This window comes from Seriola dumerili, unplaced genomic scaffold (genome assembly GCF_002260705.1).
Source record: "Seriola dumerili isolate Sdu_G_001 unplaced genomic scaffold, Sdu_1.0 BDQW01000091.1, whole genome shotgun sequence".
NCBI lineage: Eukaryota > Metazoa > Chordata > Actinopteri > Carangiformes > Carangidae > Seriola > Seriola dumerili.
In genome coordinates, this window is record NW_019174346.1 from 303,791 (window position 1) to 328,822 (window position 25,032).

Here is a 25,032-nt window from a genome sequence, read left to right on the forward strand (position 1 = left end):
TCTGACATGGACTTGTTTCTTCAGCATTGTCCACATGTTCTCAATGGGATTTAAGTCAGGACTTTGGGAAGGCCATTCTAAAACCCTAATTCTAGCCTGATTTAGCCATTCCATTACCACTTTTGATGTGTGTTTGGGGTCATTGTCCTGTTGGAACACCCAACTGCGCCCAAGACCCAACCTTCGGGCTAATGATTTTAGGTTATCTTGAAGAATTTGAAGGTAATCCTCCTTCTTCGTTATCCCATTTACTCTCTGTAAAGCACCAGTTCCATTGGCAGCAAAACAGCCCCACAGCATAATACTACCACCACCGTGCTTGACGGTAGGCATGGTGTTCTTGGGGTTAAAGGCCTCACCTTTTCTCCTCCAAACATATTGCTCGGCATTGTGGCCAAACAGCTCGATTTTTGTTTCGTCTGACCACAGAACTTCCCTCCAGAAGGTCTTATCTTTGTCCATGTGATCAGCAGCAAACTTCAGTTGAGCCTTAAGGTGCCACTTTTGGAGCAAGGGCTTCCTTCTTGCACGGCAGCCTCTCAGTCCATGGAGATGCAAAACATGCTTGACTGTGGACACTGACACCTGTGTTCCAGCAGCTTCTAATTCTTGGCCGATCTGCTTTTTGGTGGTTCTTGGTTGACTCTTCACCCTCCTGACCAATTTTCTCTCAGCAGCAGGTGATAGCTTGTGTTTTCTTCCTGATCGTGGCAGTGACAAAACAGTGCCATGCACTTTATACTTACAAACAATTGTTTGCACTGTTGCTCTTGGGACCTGCAGCTGCTTTTAAATGGCTCCAAGTGACTTTTCCTGACATGTACATCAGGAACATGGTCCTGCTAACTACAGTGGCTTGCAAAAGTATTCATACCCCTTGAACTTCTTCACATTTTGTCATGTTACAACCACAAACGTAAATGTATTTCATTGGGATATTATGTGATAGATCAACACAAAATGGCGCATAATTGTGAAGTGGAAGGAAAATGATACATGGTTTTCTAATTTTTTTACAAATAAAAAACTGAAAAGTTTGGCATGCAAAAGTATTCAGCCCCCTTTACTCTGATACCCCTAAAATAAAATCCAGTGCAACCAATTGCCTTCAGAAGTCACCTAATTAGTAAATCGAGTCCACCTGTGTGTAATCTAATCTCAGTATAAATACAGCTGTTCTGTGAAGGCCTTGGAGGTTTGTTAGAGAACATTAGTGAACAAACAGCATCATGAAGCCCAAGGAACACACCAGACAGGTCAGGGATAAAGTTGCGGAGAAGTTTAAAGCAGGGTTAAGTTATGAAAAAATATCCCAAGCTTTGAACATCTCACAGGGCAATGTTCAATCCATCATCCGAAAATGGAGAGTATGGCATAACTGCAAACCTACCAAGACATGGCCGTCCACCTAAACTGACAGGCCGGGCAAGGAGAGCATTGATCAGAGAAGCAGCCAAGAGGCCCATGGTAACTCTAGAGGAGCTGCAGAGATTCACAGGTCAGGTGGGAGAATCTGTCTACAGGACAACTATTAGTCGTGCACTCCACAAATCGGGCCTTTATAGAAGAGTGGCAAGAAGAAAGCCATTGTTGAAACAAAGCCATAAGAAGTCCCGTTTGCAGTTTGCCACAAGCCATGTGGGGGGGACAGCAAACATGTGGAGGAAGGTGCTCTGCTCAGATGAGACCAAAGTTGAAGTTTTTGGCCTAAATGCAAAACGCTATGTGTGGCGGAAAACTAACACTGCACATCACCCTGAACACACCATCCCCACCATGAAACGTGGTGGCAGCATCATGTTGTGGGGATGCTTTTCTTCAGCAGGGAGAGGGAAGCTGGTCAGAGTTGATGGGAAGATGGATGGAGCCAAATACAGGGCAATCTTGGAAGAAAAACTGTTAGAGTCTGCAAAAGACTTGAGACTGGGGCGGAGGTTCACCTTCCAGCAGGAAATGACCCTAAACATACAGCCAGAGCTACAGTGGAATGGTTTAGAGCAAAGCATATTCTTGTGTTAGAATGGCCCAGTCAAAGTCCAGACCTAAATCCATTGAGAATCTCTGGCAAGACTTGAAAATTGCTGTTCACAGACACTCTCCATCCAATCTGACTGAGCTTGAGCTATTTTGCAAAGAAGAATGGGCAAAAATTTCAGTCTCTAGATGAGCAAAGTAGAGACATACCCCAAAAGACTTGTGGCTGTAATTGCAGTGAAAGGTGGTTTTACATCGTATTGACTCAGGGGGGCTGAACACTTTTGCATGCCACACTTTTCAGTTTTTTATTTGTAAAAAAATTTGAAAACCATGTATCACTTTCCCTCCACTTCCACACAATTATACGCCACTTTGTGTTGGTCTATCACATAAAATCTCAATGAAATACATTAACGTTTGTGGTTGTAACGTGACAAAATGTGGAAAAGTTCAAGGGGTATGAATACTTTTGCAAGCCACTGTATATTCAGTTTTTAGCAGAAATAACAAGGTCTCATGAAATGCTGCTTTATTTTGTTGAAGTCTTTGTGTACCGAGAACACAGGATGTTAAACACCAACAGAGTGAGGAACAACAGGATGTAATGTGTTGGAGATAATTATTATTACCACACACATTACCAGTGGTGCTATAATAATTGTAGTGGTAGCAAAAAATTCAGACCAAAATTCCATGTGGTGACAGGTGTGATGCTAAAGTTGTTTTCATGGTTATCCAGCTGTTGTGTGGCCACTCGCTCCCTGTGGAGAGATAAACATCATCCACTTCTTTAAAGCATGACCCCAATCACTCAGAATGACTATGTGTAACATAACATCTCCCTCACCATAACCAGAGTCCATACTGCTTCATCAAGAGAGACCAGGCCTCAGGCCTTTTGGCTTTTTTAGTGCTCTCCAGAAGGAGCACGATGACTCATCCAACCAGACTTTTTCACACTGCTCAGTAAGCCAAAACTTGTCTCCTTGTCCCACTGCACTCATTAAAGTGCATTTGTACATCTGTCTCTGGATGAGACTTGGTGCTCGCTCACTCCAGATTGACAGTTTGTGGTCAAGCTGAGTTGCCTGCCTTCTTTTCTCCACAGCCAAAATCATTGCAGCCGTCAAAGTCGAGGCACAAACATTTCCCTCCAAATCTGATGAAGTCTGACTCTGTTTCCTTTCAGCTTCTCTTCAGCTCTAGCTTTACGTTTTCTGCTCCTGTTCCACGTGTTTTTATTCATGTTGACTGACTCTGTCCAGCATTTTATACATGTAATTTTCAGTTTGTGTACTTGATGTAAGTTTAGGTTTTAGCCTGAATGTGTGTATTAGTTTTATTTGCATATTTAAATTTCCAATCAATATATATGGAAAAACAAGTGAGCATAAATGATGACAGGTTTCAGGTTTTATGTTTTAAAACTGACACCATAGAAAAAGAAGAAAAACCAAAACTGGCTGGTGTTTGAATACTCAGCACATAGTCACTGTATGTTGACTGATCCCTGCACAGAGCAGGATGACCCCACAGCTGAATGAACTTATCACATTTACACCATGACTCTGTGCTGTTTAACACAACACTTCAGGTTTAATGTTTGATGGGATTTAAATGATTTATATGATGACTTAAAGACTCATTAATTCATTTATCTCAGGGCGCTCCAATTTAAGATATTATCATATTAGTAGTGAGGACTTGAATACTGAGTTGTATCTTTGAAGACTTTAATGTGGTAACATTTAAGCTAGTGCTAACAGACATGACCATGTACAGCTCTCTCCTTATGAGACTGTGCGTGTCAACATTAGAAATCTCTTTGCAGACCTGATAGCAGTTGTAAAACTATATGACTCACATAATGTCATGTTTATTTTATCATTTACAGGAGGAATATTTTGTTAGCAATAGTTAACCAGGCCGTCTTTGTGTCCGCTGGTGTGTATCTTAATGAACATGTTCTGAGCTGTTACACCATTTAACCAGCAGATAGTGTTCATGTGAAACCTGTTGCACAACGACAGCTGCACATACGAAGATGAGCTGAAGATATCCGAGAAAACATCTTGTGAAGAACTATTAGAGATTTCAAGATGGATTCAGATGTTTACATGATCATTTCAAAGAACATATTGCACATTCATTTAACGATCGAGGCTTTTCAGTGAACAATCATTTCCACAATCTATTTAACCGTCAAGGAGAAGGCAAGATGTTACTACTTCAGTTGACTGAAGTCTAAACCGGAGTCATCTAACTTTTTCTGTTTCTGGGAAACTAATTCAAGATGTGTAATAGATACTGAATAGGTTTGATTCCCAGGAACTAATACACATATCATATATTCTTCAAGTTTGTTTACAGAAATCACTGAGGATGACACACAGTTGTGTTTCTGTAATTTTGTCCGGATTCATTTCTTATCTCATCAAAAAAGATAAAAACACAGTTTGAACAGAATTTTGCTTTATTTACGGAGAGAAACACATTTTGTCATTAAGACTTACATTTTGTTTGAGCCCACAGACCCAAATAGTCTATTTTGGTCTATAAAAGCAACGTTTTCCAGTCAGTGTGGATTACAATACTGCAGATCATCACAACACAAAAAATCTTGCTTCATATTTCCCTTTTTACATTGCAGACACAAGGGTCTACTCAAACAGACCTACACTACTTCAGAAAGGTGAGCACTGCATTCCTCAATATTAGAAAAAAACCAAGTATGTGATTTAAAATGTTTAACCTGAGTATTACACTGTGTATATGTACAGTCAGTGTTATGTGCCTCTTGTCATAGCATTTTGTTTACCAACAATTCAAATTTTAAATTAAAGCACAAACTGCAAGACGCCAAGTGGCTCACAATGATCTGACCATAACTGTTTGTGTATGTGTCTAAACCAGGAATCATACCAGGTACGCATCAAAATTCACTTTGGTCTTGATCTTAGCCATTAACAACCGATTCTGACCTTAAGTTAATATTATAGTGACAATATCAGTCTTAACAAAGTAGCGCTAGTCTAATGCAAACTGGCCTCAGATACCAAAAATTACAATTGGTGAATATTTCAATAGAAAAAAAAAAAATCACAATTCAACACACCTATGCTTTGTCATCATACAGGGTTAGTCATTAAATCAACTGCCAAACACTTCAATAAATCCCCGTTTTAAAAGCCTTAAACATCAAACACACATCTGAACCATTCAGTGTCAGGGTGCTACTGACACTGTCATCTGGAGGACATGTGGTGATGTCACCTGTCACCCAAAGATCAGCCAGTGGCAGATTCTATATTATTCTTTATTATTATTGAACCGTTTTCACGTCAGACACAGATTTGCGTTTGGTGTTAAGTTACTCTTAGTTTACAGAGCATGGAAAAGAAATCCTCTGAAATATAGAATTCATTACATGACAACCCATGTGTTGAAACATAAGAAGTTACATTTGACAAAGCCACCCAAGAATAACTTTGGCATGTTTTATTAGGCAAAATATATTCAAAAATATTGAAATTCCCATTAAAATAGCATAAAGCAGACATGTCAGCTTAGAGGAAATCGGTGCACAGTTTACAACACAGAAATTATCTAAGTATCTGAACAACTGAAGTAACTGTTACATTTACAGATCGCTTTCTATATACACACACACGTGTGACTATGTACAAAGAGGACATGATGCTTACTGCTGTACACAGGGTATCTGCGCACTTTTAGGTAGCACATAAATGTCCCTGTAAATTATCTACTGTACCCAGTAAGAATTAGTACATACCAATGGGCTACTCCCAGTGACACACAGTGTCACAAACATTATGGCATTGATTGTTTTCCCCTTTATTTAAATAAAACTATTTTCATATTATACAGTTCATATTTTGTTACATTCAAGGTATAGATACAATTTGTATCAACAAGCAAAAGTCAGTTCTAGACATTTGTGGCTTAGTTGTTTGCGGCACTTCCAGAGGGAGGGTGGGACTGTGATCCACCATTCTGGCCTTTAGTGAAACCTTTTGGTAAAGCAGTGAAACACTGATTGGTGCATGGAGAGTCTTTAGCTGTGACAGTGAGGGTTTTTCTTTTAGCTGGAAGTAATCTATGGCCCAGTTAAAACAGAGTGTCTTTCTACAGGTCGTCTCAGGAACAGGGACAAAATTTAAATATCTGAAATGAGCATGTTCCTACATTTCCATTTCTCTTTTGTTCATGTGGGGAAAATGTCCTAAATGGCCATATGGAGTTTTTGAAAAGTATTTGAGGATTAGAGCAACTAGCCTCAATGCTCTCAGCATCATGGGCACACTTTTAACGGCCACAGACTTGGGATGTGTGTTTGCTCTAATACTCATTAAGCCCACAGTGTCCATGAGTGTGTTTTATCTAATGACAGAGGTGCAGGCAGCGTGGGACTGTGAAAACACTAACACACGTTTGTGAGCAAAATGAGCAGTTAAAATTAAATGTGTGTAAATCTTTATGAAACCAATAACTAATAGGGTTTTAAGGACAATACCAATCTTATGTATAACTAGATTCATTATCTGGTTCAGATGTCTGTGAACATTGTTCCATGTTAGCACTGATTTATTATAAATCAGTGAACAATAAATGCTACAATAAACTGACCTTTTTCATTTTGGTAGATTTGTGTTGTGACCTGTACGACTGTTACTAATTCCTTAACACACCTAAGTAAATGTACTCTGACTTCATCGGGGCAATTGACTATTCCAGTGTTCAGGTTAAAGAATCTCACCATCACTAGAGAACCATATTACTTCATTTGGTCTCTCAATCAGCAACAAAGCTGACGTGTTTAGTTTCATCAGTGACGACATACTTTATTCTTGCTGCACTGAGAATGTTTTTTTAATCCATGATAATGCACCTATCTCAAGGAGAAAGGGTGGCACGCAAACTTTTAGCCAAATGCCAGAAACAACCTTGACAGCAGCCTTGCAATCTGATTGTTTCATATGAAGAAACATTTAGGCAGTTTGTTTCACCTTCTCATGAACAGACAGACGGCCTCAAATGGCCTCGTCTTTTTTCATGAAAAAACAAAGTCAGCAAAGCCCAAACTCATTTGGGCAAAACACATTCAAATGTTTTTTTTCTTTATGTCTGTTCATATACCACGGTTGTACCTAAACATTATAAAGAAATATATATTTTTGAAGCACCACCAATGAGACAGTCAGGCTCACATAATTAGCCCTGTTAAAGAGTAATACCACTCAGTTTTAAAATTCTCATACATTTTTTCTTTGTAACACTTACAAATTTAATGGTCTGCAATGCCATGGGAGCCAAACTGTGTGGGCTTTGTGTTTGAGCTCAACATCACTTCCCTGTGTTTTAAATTCTTTATTAAGTTAGTAAAACCCCAAAAGAATAAACTGCTCTTCATAACTTGTAATTCTGAGTCACAATGGAGCCTTTAACACAAATCTGACATTAAACATTAGCAGGAGACTGTATAGTAAAGTTGTAATGTGCAGTCATACAATCCAATAGTAGGCCTAAAGTTACCAAACCTGAATCCTGAAATTAAGTGGCATTTCCCTTTTAAATGCACTCAAAGCATGATCTAGCTATTAGGGTTGTCTTTACATGTTACACCTCCTGAGGGTGGGAGGAAACAAAAGGCAATGGATCATCAGGGGAATTAATCCTCTTGGGAGCATGAATGTGTTTAGCTGAAAACTGACGGTAATGTGCCCCATTAGTTTAGAATCACTGTGAAGAAGTGGTTTGACCTGATGACTTGGGGCCATACCAAACTTCATGATTAGCTTCCAACATTATCATCCTTCAGCCCCATTCGTGGTTAAATATTAAGGGTCCAAACAAAATTACTGGCTCAACAACTGCCAAGCAATGAACATGCCACAAAAAGAGCAAACCAAATGATCTTTTTATTAAAAGCCATGTTCATCATTGGCTGCACTGTTACTTCCTCTGACTGAAGCTGCATCACGTAAAGCCACCCTATCCGTTTTCTACATCTCAAGGTGCATAACGAGGATATACACGATAAAGTACAAAGGTTTGCAATGCCATCTCCACGTTTCACCTGCACATGACAAACCTTAAGGTACTACATGTTACATGTAGGATTTTCACAAAATATATCACAACTAGATCAGAGTAGAGTCTTGCCTGTGACCACTGGGTTTTTGGCAGGAAAAGACTGAAAATTAGAAAACTGAAAGCATCCTGAGAGCAATGTGCTGCAAGGCACAGCCAAACCCTTTCATGATCCTAGGAGACTAGTTGCATGTATGCATACTGTACGTCTGTATTTGAGCAATTCAGTCCCCCCTCCCCCAACCCAACATGCTTTCTAGCATTCACTTCATTTTTTTATACAATTATTGAAAAGTCAAACTCTACAAGATAATACTAAATGAGTCCAATGTTTAACTCACTTCCAAGCCAAACTGACTTTTATCATCTTATCTGACAAATGTAACATCAGGTAAATATTCATTCTGTTGTGGAATTCATTGTGCAAACATTTAAACTGTGATGGTAAACACTGTTTCTATAATAGAACATTTCTACAACTTGTCTCTAAGTCACATTACATCCAGGTGAAATTAATTCTCAAAGTTTCACTACATTTACATGCACATAAGAAACCAAGTGACTGTCAGGTTTAAACTGGACAACTCCCTCACATGCACTGTGTTTGCATTTGTTTAAAACGCATGTTTTTTTTTTAAAATCAGAAAGCAGTTATGCCCCATCCCTCCTCCAAATGTTCAACCAAGTTTGAAATTTCTTATGTATCTAACATGTTAAAGGACCAGTGTGTAGGATTCAGTGGCATCTAGTGGTGAGGTTGCAGACTGGGTTTTACCTAGGGTGGCCCTCAGATGAGGAAAAAGCCAGTGTTTGGTTTGTCTGTTCTGGGGTAATGTAGAAACATGGCAGACTCTGTGAAGAAGATATGAAGGGGCTCATTCTAAGCTGATGACAAGACAATGATTCTTTGTTTCAGGTGATTATACACAAAGGAAAACATAATTATGAATATTATATTCCATTTCTGCCAATAGATCCACCTCGCCCCCTCCACACTGGTCCTTTAAATAAGAAGTTTAGTAACAGGTCAGCAGCACAATGACATTTGGACTGACTGTAAAGTAAGAGGCTGGGCTCTATCATTGGACAGCATGTTTTAGTGTTTGTTGTTGTTGTTGTTGAAGGCTGTTCAGCATAAACTGGACTATGGATTTCATTATTCTAGATGCAATGATACAAGTAAACAATATTTCAGAGAGTGTACAAATTACCAAATCCCAATAGAAGCTTCTCTTAATGTCTTAAACTGATGAAGGAAACTAGGTTTCTCACTCAGGTCAGTGACAAAAGCTGGAAATCATCAGATTACTGAGGTGCATGTAAAGGTAGACTTTGAGCCTAAATTAACCTGTTGATGAAAACAAACTGCTCCACTGACATCTTGAGGGCGTCAACTAGGGCTACTGTTTGACTAATATATAAATAGGAAAATCCTGGATGTAGCATCTAATAAAATCAGAAAGGTAACTATACAGTACACCACAGGAAATGATCCAAACACTGATGGTAGGTAATACTATAATCGAATCAATCCTGTGAACCAAGTTTATACTATAATTCAATCAATCCTGTGAACCAAGTTTATACTATAATTCAATCAATCCTGTGCACCAAAATGTAAAGTTATGTAGAATACTGACACTATATAAATTCTGTCTTTTTTGGCATTATTTAGCAGCTTATAAATGACTTTGAAATAATGGCTTTTGTGTGATTGTATGTACATTAATATGTGCACATGCATACAAGTCAAATCTCTTTTTTGGCTTGCTTTGTGCACTGTGAAAATCTACCAAAATAGTAGCTTTGTTAAGTGAGGCTGAGAAAATATATCTCTTTAGATACTGAGATAGTGCTTTACATTTGAAAGTATAGGAGGCTTCAAAGACTTTCATTGAAACCAATTAGACAATGACTAAAGCGTGAGGTCATTCAGATATAAGGCCATTAAATGTCATAGTTCATGCTGTGAGGTATGTACCTACCTCCCTCTTAATTATCTTCAAAATAAAAGCACAAAAAGACACAAGAATTATTTACAGCAGAGGCAGACCTAAGCTAGGTTATTTATAGTTCCACTGCACCAGAAACACTTTAGATTCCTTTCATAACACATTCACAGGGCCTGAACAAGATCCTCAAAAAAGTACATGGTGTACAACTGTTGACATACTTTTATGTCAGATTTAATAAGGCAAATGTGGGAGATGTTGCTGAGTTATAACTTCCAATCTCGACTGTGCTGCCATGTAGCTAACCGGTTTACTGATCCACATAGTTCACACACAAAGTTCAGTATGATGCTAGCTACATCAGTCTATTTTACACTGTTCATTTATGTGATTATTTATTTATTTTGTTCAATATTGAACCCATTTATATAATTTTCTATAACATCAATTAACAATCAATTGATCTGAGGGACATTCAACAGTCCTGTCTAGTTTGTATATTGATTATGGATGTGGTGCAAAGCTGCTATGCAGCTCCTGCTCAAGTTATATGAATGTGTTATGAACCAGATTTCTAATAAGGTATTACCTTATATCAACTTCACCACACTTCATATAAAAATGTAGGTTTCATATGTGAAACATCTTTTAATTCAACTTATTAATCAAACTTCCTCCATGCTGATTATGTCTTTCATCTTAGTGATGTAACATGTGATCACAAGATTTCCCATCAGAGACATTTAAAAAAAAAAAAACTCCTGAGGGCAGATGTTGCACATGCAGCAACATTGAACAAGTGCCAATCTTCTAATCTAACTCCTTCCTTTCCTCAGGACATCACTGTTGAATGTTTCAGATGCTTAGCTGCTCAGTGGCACGACCTCAGTTTAGTAACAATAACAGCGGCAAGTTGTTGCGGATCTGTCAAATGAGGGTTCTTCTCCATTACGGAGTGAACCACGTAGGCGGGAAAGATGTTACAAAGGTTCCGATATGTTTGATACTGGTGGTCTGGGATGACATACCGCTCTGGGTGTTCGGCTGCAGACGGGGTCTCCCATGGTGAGTTCCAGATTTGTTCCATTTTGTCTGGCATACTGCGGACCATCACCCGCTCGCAACACGGCATCAGGCTGTTACTCAGTGGATATGAATGATATCCATAGGACTCATTACCACAAGGGAGAGGGTCCCAGCTTGCATGCTGTTCACGGCACAGTGGAGGTCGCCTCTGTCTCATTGGGTTACTATCATATAGCCTTGAATCTGATATACTGTCCATACGAGTCATACCAAGAGAGCGTGTGGGCTGTGAGGACAAAGGCGGCAGAACATTCTGAGTTAGGGGATAGTCTCCGGGGCAGCTGGACCTCGCTCCCACTGCAGCATGCTGGATATGTGGCGCTAGATGAGATCCAGACTGCTTCCGGGGGCCCTGCTTGGGCTCCTCTGGTCCGTAACTCTGTACCCTAGTCAACGCTTCGTGACGAAACCCATGGGAGAAAGTTTGCATTCTGGCCTGTGCAGGAGACTGCTGCTGCTTCATGCTCTCCTCTAAACTACTGTCCACAGAGCTGGGGTACAGCTCCCCGTAAGAGGAGAATGAGTCACTGTTCGAATGGCTGAGGCAGGATTCAGGGCAGTGGCTGGGAGTTCTCTGATACACGCCATGCTCGTGCTCCATGCTACAGAAACTATCCACATTATGCATGCTGCTCATGCTCATGTTTGAAAAATCACTGTGCAGTGAATAATATCCATGGTCGCTAACTGAGTCATACTTTGGAAACTGTTCACTGTATGTAACAGAGGCGCCATGACTATTAGTAACTAAAATAGGAGGGTACTGTATACTAGACATGTGCTCCAGAGAACTGTGCGCGAACTGCAGAGAACCTGGCACTGGGCTGCTGGCTGATCGTGTGTTCAAGGCCCCAGCTGCGTGGCTCTTGGCAGGCTGCATGGTGGGCACACTGAGAGCGGAAACGAGGGAAGGCACTGAATTTGTCTCAGACTTCCTAACAACGGACAGCGCCTCTGGAGGTTCACAGGCCACTGAACGAATACTGGGGTCAGACTGACGTTTAGGTGCCACACGTTTGACCTCAGAGTTGCTGTCCCCCTTTGCAGTTGCTGGACCAGTACCACATTTAGCTAACGCTCCCTCACTCATTGTCTTCACTGCAGACAACTTGGCGAAGGCTCGTAGTTCATCGGCCACCGACCGCTGTGGCTGGTTCACACGCTCGGGATGATAGTACTTGCACTTATGTCCATATGTGCACTTTTTCCCTTGTTTAAAGGAAGAATACATCAAGTCAAGAGAATGGAACACTTAAATAATATTGGCAATAATACAACAGTATTCAGACATTGCTTTGAAAAGACATGTGGGAACTTACCATAGGGGCAGGGTTGTTTTTTGTGCTCTGGAACAACAGGGCGCTTGCGGAGGAAATTTTCTAGGCTTGGACCATGTCTTCCCAGTGGATCATCTGGTGGCATAAACCTATTCAAAACATGTAATTAATAATTATAATAAAAATAATTATAATAATAATAATTATTATTATTATTATTATTATTCCTGATTTTCTAATCAGCAAAGGTCATAAAACAATGACTAAATGGATTTCACAGATCTAAACTTAAAAGACTTGAATAAATAACCATTTATACCACTAACTAATTTTCATATGACATAAGTTTGTATTGTACTGTAGCAAATGGGATCTGTATCATGGTCTCTTACTTGTCATTGACAAATGAGTACATTAGGAGACGCTCTTCAATGAACTTCTTCCATTCTGGCTTCTCATTTTGCAAGTCCCTGTAGTTGTCATTTGACACAATAATTCCATCAGAATCATAAGCCAGCTTCACTATGAAGCGATCATCATAGCACACCACCCTCCTGCCTTGAACTCTCCGAGATGGGGTGAAAACCAGGATCTTCTCTTTTTCCAGCTTGCGTAATATTTCTTGATCTGAAAGAGACAGCTCATCATAAATCAGTCAAAAACAATAAAGTCCTATTGTATAAATATGCATTGGGGTATATTATGGTATTTTGTCAGATAACATATGCACCCACTTCTTGCTAACCATGACCACATCACAGTTCATGCTTCAGTCACAAACAAAAATGCCATAACTCCAACATCAAGGCAGACTGTCTATAGAGCTGCTCCACAGCTGACATTTATACAAACATCATCAACCACATCGTATCAACACCTTCTATAGCAAATGCCTAAAAAAGAGCTTCACTACCTGTGATGAGGGCGTCAGGTCTTGACTGTTCCTTCCTCCAGGCTGGGACAAACACAGTGATGTCTTTGTGTCCTTTCTCCCGAAACCACTCAACAGCAAGTTGGATCCCACGACATGAGAATACCTCTTTGTTTCCATGGCTACAAAACAAAACGATGTGGTATAAGGTTTACTTAAAACTCACAAAATTGGCATCACTTAGTGGAAAATGTTTAAGAATTTTAATGCATTTTGTATAAAGCATAAATGTGTGTTTGGTAGTGTCTTACCTCATTGCCACATTTGAGCCATCAATGACGATGGGCCTGAGGTTATCAAAGGTATCCACAGATTCATCTTCCACTGACACTTCTGGACTAACACTCTCTTTAACACAGGGGGACCGTGATATTAATGTGGCCGTACTGCCGCAAGGTTGAATTTCAGGCTCCACTTTGTTTCCAAGCCTCACCAACTCAGCAAGAACGTCGTTAATTAAAGCAGCAGCCCCCAACTTGTTGAGCACAGTCTCCACCTGCTCTCCTGAATAACCCAACTTCAAAGCAAACTCCATCTTCGTCTGGTACTCCCTCTCACTAGCAGGCTTGATCCCTGGTCCCGTGCTGCTCTCATCCTCACGGAAATCTTGCACAGTGCTACTCTGGGAAAAACTGGGCCTGTCGAGGCATGGAGAGCGACAGAGCTGCCGATGGGGTTTTGTGACAACCAGAGGCTCCCGCTTCTTACAGCTGCTGTTGCTCACCTGAACCCTCTGGCGCTGCTGCTCTTCAGACTCGCTTTCTGAGCTGCTTCCATCCTCCGACTCGTCAGTGGCGTGCTGGGCCTGGCTTAAGTCAATGTTCTCCTCCCTGCATGGGCGTTTTTCCATTTTGAGGTTCTCCACCATGGACCATGCTGTCATCACGTTTGTCTTGACACCTCAGATTTCCACCCCATGCTTCCTCACCTCCATCGCAACCAAGGAATCATACTCAATGCTGGACTTCAGCACTACAGGCGGTTTGTGTAGGGCCAAAGTAACACACTATCCCCTATGTGAGCAGGTTAAATCAAACTATGTAATCCTGAAAGAAGCACAAACATGATGGAAATATCAGTTAGTAATATGTGTTCAACTTTTATTTAACCACAACATAATTTTGAAAGAAATAATTTGCCTCCGTTATAAAACATTTACTTTGTTGGCCCACCTAAAAAGAGTTTTTGGGACACAAGTTCAAAGTGTAGCAAGAAACTAAGCCGACTGGAGTGATAATTTCCTGAGCAACTGTTAATTCATCTTTAAAGAATTCATCTTTCTTCAGCTCTGTCTCATCCACCACACTTGTGGTAGACCAATGCTCCACCTCTGAGAAACACTGCTCTCTGGGGCAAGTGACACAATTATTCAGAGAAATTGAACATGTTATTCACCTGCCCAAACAAACAAGTTACCGAACACACCACAGTGATGCAGGAGAAGGTCTGATCTGGATGTGGACGTTGTCTCTGTCTGTTTTAGTATTTGTGGGTCACACATGCAAAAAGTAATCAGGCCCATTCTTTTGTTTAGTATGCATTTTTACAATGTCTGCCAAGACTGCAGGCTTTAATTTTAGTATGACTGTCACTCCTTATCTGAGTCACACCAACCAAACAAACTAATGATGTAATTGAAGCTGTAACTAACCGTACACTCAAACATAGCAAAGTGTCTACAGCAGCGTTGCAGTTGTGAACTTGTTTCCCCTAGTTGTTGTTGGTTTGCAGTGAGAAAGCTACCAACAGAACAGGTCATAGAAATGTGAATATTTACTGGCGACAGGTGGAAATAGCAGCAACAATTCTCAATATTATGAGATGAGAGACAATTTCCTCCACTTCACCAACTTCACAGAGGTAGTCTTATTTTTAAAGCTGAACATACTTTTTTGTGTTGTGGTGTCTTATTACAGTACACAAATACAAAAAACAGTGTCACTTCTCCTATATAGATGCTGTATGGAAAAAATACAGATGCAACAGACAATAAAATGTGGAAATGACCCTCAGCTCTATGAGCACAAAAGGCTTCCTGCCTCACAAACAAAATTCAAGCCAGCCAGACTCACATGGTGTAAGTGCATGAGTTAACAGAACCTGAGACAGTGTGGGCTGAACACTGTATCCCTGCGCCTCTCACAGTCTGAACTCAAATGAATTCCTTAGGGAACAAAGCTGTTTTATGGTGATGCAGAGTGGGACTTCAAGAGGGGGGGCTGGGGCAGCTGCAGTACAAACCATACTACACTGTATATCCATGTGTACAACATTTGGACACATGGATATTGATATGACAATGTTTATAAGGAGTGCAGTCATGAACAGAAACACTAGACTACTTTCCCCCAGTCTTGCAGAGTGTACAATACAGTCAGCATCAAGCTTCAAGAGGCGCAGCCCATGATGTTTGTTGCTTAGCAACACAGCCTTGTCATCAGCTTACTCCTTTTTACCAGTCACGACTAACACAAACACAGCTCATCATCTCTCTTCAGGCAGCCAGTAAACGCAGAACACTTACAGCTACACTACAACTCCACATTGAAACTCCTGAGGCAGCGTTTTATAAAACATCACTGAGACGTGTGTCAGTGCTGACCACTGAGGAAGGACACTCACTCTGGATGACCCATGTATTTGTCTGAGATATCTACTTTCACTATGTCACACACCCTAAACAGCCACTGACATTCATGGGAGATGTTTCAGGTTGACAGATATTTTGAGGGTCGATTTATGGGTAATAAGTGTACCCTTTAATGTCAGTGGTTTGTGCTGGTTTACATCATCACAGCACATACTGTCGCACTGCTGATCACAACTTGTATGACACGACGGAGGTTTGAACATTTAAAACAAAAACCTCAAGATGCACATTAATACATGGTTAAAGGAGCCGAGCTCTTCCTTTCCCTCCACCTCCAGATTCACAGGCTGAGACTCAGCAAGGCCTCCAGACCATCTCTGCACATGCACAGGCTCATGTAGTTTTGTCTCATAGCAACAAGTGAAGCGGGTCCCTGAAGCCATCTTTTACATTGGTGACCCTACATAATATCAAGCAGTATGGAGCAGAGATAAACTCACTGTGGTCACATTTATTGCTTGGGTAGAGAGATATCTTGAAGACTGACCTCCAGTGTATGAAAATGATCCAGCAGTTAAACAGAAGGGCATGTGATTGTCACTGTGATATCAGCACCACTTGCACTATGTTATCCTACACAGAAGAAAGTCATTAATTATAAGGTGAAAGGCTGATCATTGACACACTTTCACTATGCTCAGCCACCACTTTTAAAAAGACGTATGACTTCAAAACTACAAGGCTGAGATGCTCTTGTAACACCTGGTCAGTGTATTCTGAACCACCAGCTGTGAAGACATGAAGATTATTGGATCTATTAATAACTCAATAACTAAAGGAAGGACACAGTGAACAGTCATCCAGGACATGGAACAAGAAACACAATGTGACTTATTTTTGTTATGTACATTGATCAGATGATGGCACTATGCTCCCATCTCACTTTATATTTATCGTAGCAGAGACATCTCGTCTGATGGAGATAATCACAACACTGTTTTTGGAGGATATGTTCACTGGTCTTCTTACACGTGAAAAGATGAGTCCATAAATCCTCATAAATATGGTGATCTGTTTCAGCGTGTCGAGCTAACACAGAAAGACGAATGTTTCTTTGGTACAAAGTTAATCATGTGGCCTGTGTAAGTATACATTTAGTGTGTGGCTGGTTCATCATCAGCACAGAGATTTAAAAGTATTACAGCCGTCACTCTTTTCCAATGGAAACATACTGTAGAAGTCCAGCAGGAAGGAAAGTATCACCTGGAAGTCTTTACAGTCATTTTTCTTTAGAAATGACAAATCTAGCCATGTGAGTTTATAGTACTGAAGTCTTGGGGCACATGGATAATACTATTCACATCTCTTAATGTGTAGGTTCAAAAACAAGCCAGCCTCCCCTCCCAAACACACCATTACCTCCCCATAAATAAAGCTGTATGTACTCTATATATCTGTATGAATTAATTAATACATGAACGAGGAAACAAATATCATGAATATAACTTCCCTCAGACTTCATGTCATGCCCACCCCCTTTGCCATTTTTCATCTTGAAAGTCTATTTTAAGCCATAAACATTGCACTCTATTGATGTGAGCCTCTACTTAACTAGTTTTAAGTTTCTCCTCTTATCTCAGGATTTTTCTGTAGTTTGACCTTTTACAGACTTATCCAATTAATTGTGTTTAAACAAGGTGGAAAATATTTCAAAATAATAAGTGAGGAAATTATCTCTTTGACAGGATGGTATTAACAGTAGACAAAAAGTAAAGTGAGACCGACTTGTTCTCGTATTCAGTTTTGTCTTCACAAAACAGCAAACTACATGACTGTGAAACCAAATCCGAACACTGCCTTCATCCCAATGACAGTGACCATACAGGAAACCTCGTAACTGTTGCATTAACTTACTATGTTGTTGCATTCATCAGAACAGTTGACACGTCAATAGAAAAAACTGAAGTGCATGATATCATTAGCATCATGAGATGAGAGGGATGAAATGGAGGAAGGTTAAACAAATGACAGTACAAGAGATCTCATACTTACAATCCTCTACATCGAATAACATTACAGCATCACTACTGCACACGACGTCACGTCTGTGGTTCAATTTGATCAGAGTTAACTGGTTTGATAGCCGTAGGCCCGGAGTGTCGGTTAGCACACGCTAACAAGCTAATCTAACGTTACTACGGCAGCTGGAGAGTCAACACATTAGCGACATAAACTAACCGGCCTACTTCGGTTTACCTCGTTGACCAACGGCTGGACAACGGTTGGATAATATTAGCAGCGTTATCCAACCAAGAGGGCAACGTTAGCAAAGCTAGGTAAGCTAAGATACAGCAATGATAGCCAATTCAGTGGCTCTACAGGCGAACTTAAACGTCAGATTGCTAACGTTGGTTAGCTTTAGCTGCTGAGCGTGTGCTAACATTTTTGCCGGAATACTACAATAACTTGAGATAAAGTTGACGGTGATTTAAAATTACAGACAGAGGTGAAACCACAGCAGCACAACATGATTCCCTACGTATTCTGCACGTAAATCACTGCCGTTATTCACTTCCCCCGGTGCTCATCTCACCTTGTTGCTGTCATCCTCCTCGCCTGTAACACTTATGTTTTGCTGCCATTGGCGCTGTCGCAGTTTGTCAGGGTTGCCAGATAGCGCGAGGGAAACAAGTAATCTAAGCTGCGAAAAGAAACCGGAGTCAGACCACTTAGAAACTTCATGTCTCCCCCACTGCCTACTTAATCAGACATTTCATCAACGCAGGGATTTACTGATGCTGACTCTAGCTTGAGAACTGTCATTAACCCAGAGCAGTGTGAATGCTGCCCTCTGAAGATAGATAGATACACAGACAGACAGGGGTAGTAATAGGAAAAACGTTATGAACTTAAATTGGGATATAAATTCTAAAGTCCACAATAGTTAAACCTGCTTGAATGATTTGCTCCAAACTCAAAAGAGTAAGTCCCATTCAGTTTAAATACAGAAGTCTGGCAGACTATACTAGTCATGCACTTTTAAATAAATCGTGTGTTAAATGTTCATGCACACACAATATTTCCAAGTTGCGAACCATCATATGGCTCAGGAGCTTTGTGTCGACTTCCAGTCAGTCCTGAACCAGACCAGGGGCTTTCTGTCCACGTTCTCCACAGGTGTTCAGGTGAACAGGAAACTCTGAAGTGCTCCAAAGTGCCAGTGTAAATGTGACCACTAATCTGTCATGGTTTCCTGCCTTAGGCCCCCATTGATGCTGGGAGAAACTTCAGCTCCCCAATCAGCCAGAACAGGCACAATGAAAGAAAATGGAACAAGAAAGAGATGATGTCTTGTCATGTTTATTTTAGTGTAAGGCAGTGTTCTACTCTGATAGACTGTAACAGACTGATGACTCCTGTAGTATAACATGGATTAACTTTCAGACAATTAAAAAAAATGGAAAATTAAAATAAGAAAACTTAAACAAATCAATATTGCCAATTTGTAATAACCATTCTAAATACAATGTTACAGTATACAAATAGCTGATAATATAAATACATGTTTTGACATTTGTTCAATATTACGCCATAAAAAACTACATGATCTGACACTTTAACCTCTGACCAATCAAACATTAAATTCACAAGAAAATGATACCAGTTTATCTTTTTTAACATATCATTTCAACTCCAAAACTAAATCAAACAGATTTTTCATTAAGGTACAGTAACACAATAATGGAGTGCATCATCAGTAAGAATTCTGCACTTCACAGGTCACTCAACTGCTGGAAAATAGGACCAAAGAAAAACAGCAACTACAGAGAGGCCAAACTGTCTGGTGAGAAACAAATGATAACTATTAGTTTTTTTTTTCTTTGATTTGTTTTGATTTACCATTTTGTAGATATTTCACTCTGACTGTTTCCTATATGTCTCATGTAAAGCACTTTCATACCCAGAGGAACTGTACGTAAAATGTGCAACACAAATAAAGTGGCCTTGCCTTGCACAGCTGTCTACAGTATGTAAATGAAACAACAGCCCATCTGGACATTTCCTGTTAAAGATTAATTTAGCTTAATTCATTTCAAATATAACCCATGAAGATAAAGAGACATGTTTTCTATGGTGAGATACTCCCCTCTGAGATACTCGTCGTCATTTTGCTTCCTAAACCCAATCTGGTCTGAAATTAGGTAAACCAAGAAAACAGGTAGAAACCTCCATCATGACAGGCTCACATTAACCTTACTGGAGCAAACAGAGGCTGTGAAAAAGCAGTAAACACAGACATAAGCTGGCACTTAAAGCATGAGCATACATGTGTTCAGAGGCAACTGGCAAAGTAAGCAAGTTTGGCTAGCACTGTTCAGCTGTGCTATGGAAACCAGGCTAATAATAATCTAAGTGTGGCATTACTATTGAGACCTGGATACTGAGGCTACATATGAATAAACACATTCTAGTAATATTCAACAGCTTAATGAGATGAATCTGTGAGCAATTCAAATGCAAATCAAACATTTACTCCCTTAAATACCTTCAGTGAATTGACAGTATGTGATCAGTGAGAGACAAGCAACTGTTACTGTGCAAATGCAGAAAATCCCTTTCCACTTCCCAATAAGACATTGTTGTAGATGACGCAGCATGATGCACCAACTTCACGTTTTCATTAGTGTCCTGTCTATCACAGTTTACTGCTACTTCTCAAAGGAATCAGTTGTGCAAGTAAAAATGAAGCAACAGTTACTCCTTTGGGTGGAACATAAAAGCACTCATTGGCACATATACATGTGATCTTAAAGCCAACTGCATGACTAATAGCCTTTCAATTAAAGGTTATCTCGGGGTGTTTGTTGCAGGCTACCTCCCTGGGCGTTCTTGTTTCACTGAGGACGGCCATTTCATCCTTCACACCTGTGTTTAAAGGACTCCCAGTATGAGATGTTCCCTCCCTGTTAGCCGCTGGTCTGCTTTGATCACACTGGTTGTAGGGCCGCAAATCAGTGGCAGCTTTACAAAAAACATCATCGTCAATATCATCCAATACCTCCTCCACCATTCCAGGATAAACAAAGGTGCTATGAGGTAAACGAGAGTCTGATTGTAAAGGAAGGTGACACTGTCTCTTGTAGAGTTCTGCACTCTGAGACATTAAATCACAGGACACTCTGTCTGACACATCAGAGCAGAGACGTTGTGATTTACCTTCAGAAAATTCACCGCCGGATGAAGTAGAAAATATTTTGTGTTTCACTTGGGCTTGACTCACACTTTGTACTTTTTCAGTGATTTCCCCATCTGCCAGGGGAAGGCTTAAAGCCATTTCTGACCTTGTTTGCCATGATAAGGCCATAATGCTACTACTGTCTTTAATGTCCGATGCAGACATGAGTACATTCTTTTTGTAATATGGTGAGTCTCTTTCAGAGTCCTTTTCAGTTTGAGAACAAGAAACCATAGTAGCTCTTTCCTCTCTGTATGTGTCAGGCATCTTCAACTCGAGGCTCTCTGTGTCTAGAGACCTACTTCTCCTGTCTAGAGACAATGGATTAGACATGGACTGGCTGACTCTTGTAAGGCCAAGGTGCCGTGGGAGACTAGCTATTGCCCATGTGTTACTGATCAGGTTCTGTTCGTACAGGTCTAACATTTGATAGTCAAGTTCAGCAAATGCATCCTTCTGTAGGTAGCTCTCTTCAAATTCCTGATAGGGCGATGAAATGTCCTCCTCTAGTTCCATGTGAATCTGCTCGTCATATTCACCCTCATTATGCATATCCACTACATCAAATGTGACTATAGTAGGTAAGGCCTCCATATTTGGAGTGAAGGCAGAGTTTGACTCCAAATCATCCACACTGTTGTGCAAGTTACTCAGCATCTGCGAATGTTTTGTGTAGTCCACAAGTGCTTGTGAGAAACACACAGTTTGCCCATCATCCATATCATTGTTACAGTCTGGAGACTGAGAATTGATATTTCTGTACGGTAAAGCCACAGGCTTGTTTTCCTCAATATGTTGCTCTTTGGGTTCACAAAAAGTTTCAAAATTGGGGTCAGATGTGCTTCCGAATGACACGCTGCTATGCCTTTTCTCACAGTCAGCATCAATGGATTTTGTTCTTTTTTCTGTAGAAGGAGGCATATTTCCCTTTTCATCAAACACATCCGGCTCTACATTACTCTTGTTGCCTGTTGCTTGCGGTTTTGAATTCAAATTACAGTTTTTATTCAAGCCGATTTCTTGCCGAACAAACACATTTTGAGCCAGCTCCGGGGATTTACTGTTCTCTAGAAAATCGTGAACCTCATACAGTTCAGCACTTATTTGCAATCGATTCATTTCTGGCACAAAGGCAGAATCTGTCACATCAACTGGATCACTTAAATACTCGCACTGTTTTGACCCAGGCAGTTTAGATTTATTTTCATAATGTGGACTGATGAGACTCTCATCAGGTGCAAAAAGTTCGTAGAGAGCATCACCGCTGTAACTGTCCCTGGGTAATCTCTCTGTCCTCAGTCTGTCACTTTTTTCCTGCCCTTCATCTGGCCCCGGGGTTGTTGAGTCATAGTAGCCCTCATCACTGTTGGGAACGGATTCTTGATGCTCACTTTGAGGAGTTAACACATCAGCAATGGAAGAGGTGTCCATGCCACTGGCTTGCTGTACACTGTTACTGTTCAATAAGTCCATATTGTGAGAGCTCGTCAGCTCAGCAGTCATATCTGTGTGGTCTTGGTTGCAAGTGCAGCAGATTTCTTCTGAAGCATCATTTCCCCAGATATCTTGAAGACACTCTTCGTCCAGATTTTCAGGTGAGGCCATTTCTTCACCGCCGCCCTGATAAGTGAGATAACAAGAGGCCCTCTTTCCTCCATTTCTGCTCCTTTCTCCAGAGACTGTGCTCTCTGTGATGCTGTCATCTTCTTGATCTGCAATAATGTCCCCACAGCCAGTGAGCGAATCAAAGCTCTTCAATGATGCAACGTCTCCAAAAATCAGGTTTAGCTGATCCGCAGAACCAGCAGCTGTTTCAGACTTCAATTCAGGCTCAGATGTCATCTGAAGTTTGAGGCAAGGCTTGCTGTGTCCTCGAGGAGTCTCCTCATTATCACTGGAAACTACAGCCATCAAATTCATTTCCTCCATGTGATCATCACACATCTGATCATCAAGCTCAGACCTTGGGCTTTTTTGCCCCACACTCTTCTCTAATGCCGTAGCATCAACATCACTACATTCAGGACCAATGGAAATATCACATAGAACATCTGCAAAATCAGGCACATCAGGTTCAGATCCCAGGCACTCTGTGACATACAGCTTGGTGTTGTCCTGGACAACAGGCACCTCCTTGTTGCAGTGAGGGGTTGACATTGCAATCATCTCAGTTTTATCCAATCCAAAATTTCTATGGTTTCTGTGATGCTTAAAACTGTGAAACAGACTCCTCAAACCCTTTTTCTGCCGGCCGAGTGTCAATGATTTCTGGTCAGCAGTGGGGTGACTACATTCATTGTGGCAGTGACTGCGGAGCTCTCCAGAACAGTCCCTCTGGCTGTGGTATTCAGAGTCTCCAGCTGAGGTGTATTTACCTCTCAGACTGTCATCATGACTAACCTTACTCAGCCCATCGTGTGTTCTGCTCTTGGGGATTCCTTTCTTAGAGGACCACTTGTTCTGATTTTTACTCCTTCCACTAAAAAAACTTGGTAAAATACAGATGCTTTTACGAACTCCAAAAAATGTCAGGGCAGTCCTCCTAAATTTCCCAGATTTTTGAGGTTTCACCGTGGCATTCAGTGCGTCCGACTGAATCTCTTCCATGATGTCATCGGGGCCACAGCGGGAGACCTGTCCAGAGACTGTAGCTAAATCCTTGGTGTCTCCAGGTAGCTCGTCTACCTTGAGAGAAGCCATGGCTGCTACACTTATGAACGCAGTTCAGCAGAGGGCATAGTAGCTGAATGTTCAAAATCAGCTGGTTTGATGATGGCAGTGAATTTGTCCTCCATCCGATGTGAGCCCTGTATTGAAAAAGTTGAGATCAACATCAGTGATCAATGGCCATATTGATATAATGGAAATAAATTGCAGAATTTTACTTTATTTCTAATAGAGGTTGGTTTTTCTAATGCGCAAAATAACCTATTTTACTTTTGCCATCCTCTGAGGTGTTGTGACAGAAAATTTTGTCTTAGCACCTACTGTACACACATCCTCATGAACTTATGTGTCTTTTATGTCATAAATGTTTTTTGTTGTTTTGTGGGGATCTACAAAGAGAGTGTATATGTAACTTGAATGTATTCAAGAGAAGCATAAAGACAAGTATTTCCTCACAGTGTTAACCTGTCTGTCACTATGCTTCTGCTGTGCTGCTCTGAAATGAAAGTCTTATGGAAGCAGGCAGCTAACATTAACTATGGTCCACGTAGACAACCGTCACAGACTGAGACCTGTTTCATCTAGAAACAAACTAAAAGCCACATTAGCACAAGCTGGCACTGCCTGGTTAGCTAACAGTCACACAGTAAACAAACTTACCAAATACAGCCACGATCTTGCTTCACGAAGTTGATTTCTCCACCTGAAGCCAAAGCTTCCTCTCAGCACAGAGCTTCTGGTCCTAACTAACCTCGACTTGTGGTCGACTCGGCCCCGGAGCAGCTCAGACCAGACACGGGCTCATTTGTTAGCTAGCTGCGGTGCTTGCTAACAACGTCCCTGCTTCTCTCCGGTGTGGGTCGTGCAGTTAGTGGCTGTGATGTGAGTGTGACAGTGAACAGCAGCACACCTCTGGATTCACGAGTCTACTTCAGCCACACATCCAGACAAAAAGCCCAGCGTTTCAATGCTGGACGCTGACTTCATCTCCACACACAGGTATACCCCTTAGGGACTCTCCTCTCGGCGCACACTAGTGACGCAACATGTGTGTGACATGTTTTATAACATAACCATCATTCCGAACGATTATAATAGGATTTTTCTTTTATTCACAAATATTACATTTCAAAAACATGAGTATTGTAAATGGTTTTAAGTTGCTGTATTTTTTTTGCTGTATTGTTATTATGATTATGATCATT

At 40.8% G+C, this 25,032-nt stretch overlaps 2 protein-coding genes across 3 annotated transcripts; both read right to left on the reverse strand.

The window, feature by feature from the left end:
• Positions 1-4,432: 4,432 nt before the first annotated feature.
• zc3h12b (zinc finger CCCH-type containing 12B) lies at positions 4,433-18,574 on the reverse strand. 2 transcript variants are annotated; one of them, XM_022745773.1, is made up of 6 exons: positions 18,518-18,574; positions 13,586-14,380; positions 13,317-13,456; positions 12,796-13,030; positions 12,446-12,552; positions 4,433-12,335 (listed from the first exon to the last, which is right to left on the reverse strand). In XM_022745773.1, the coding sequence occupies exons 2-6, from the start codon at positions 14,215-14,217 to the stop codon at positions 10,912-10,914; spliced, it is 2,538 nt and encodes an 845-aa protein (XP_022601494.1). In that variant the 5' UTR covers positions 14,218-14,380; positions 18,518-18,574; the 3' UTR covers positions 4,433-10,911. The 2 variants fall into 2 exon arrangements, with proteins under 2 accessions (XP_022601494.1, XP_022601495.1); XM_022745774.1 differs by lacking the exon at positions 18,518-18,574 and adding an exon at positions 16,472-16,531.
• A 694-nt stretch (positions 18,575-19,268) lies between these two features.
• LOC111222348 (APC membrane recruitment protein 1-like) lies at positions 19,269-24,844 on the reverse strand. The gene is made up of 2 exons (XM_022746054.1): positions 24,488-24,844; positions 19,269-23,967 (listed from the first exon to the last, which is right to left on the reverse strand). The coding sequence occupies exon 2, from the start codon at positions 23,858-23,860 to the stop codon at positions 20,762-20,764; it is 3,099 nt and encodes a 1,032-aa protein (XP_022601775.1). The 5' UTR covers positions 23,861-23,967; positions 24,488-24,844; the 3' UTR covers positions 19,269-20,761.
• Between the last annotated feature and the right edge of the window lie 188 nt (positions 24,845-25,032).

Bases quoted from the DNA above. Each gene is read 5' to 3' on its own strand.
- LOC111222348 (XM_022746054.1), bottom strand. From the start codon at position 23,860: ATGGCTTCTCTCAAGGTAGACGAGCTACCTGGAGACACCAAGGATTTA.
- zc3h12b (XM_022745773.1), bottom strand. From the start codon at position 14,217: ATGACAGCATGGTCCATGGTGGAGAACCTCAAAATGGAAAAACGCCCA. The intron at 13,031-13,316 runs GTAGTGAAGCTC...TGTCTCTTTCAG, and splicing joins ACCTGACGCCCTCATCACAG to ATCAAGAAATATTACGCAAG. The intron at 12,336-12,445 runs GTAAGTTCCCAC...CCTTTAAACAAG, and splicing joins AAAACAACCCTGCCCCTATG to GGAAAAAGTGCACATATGGA.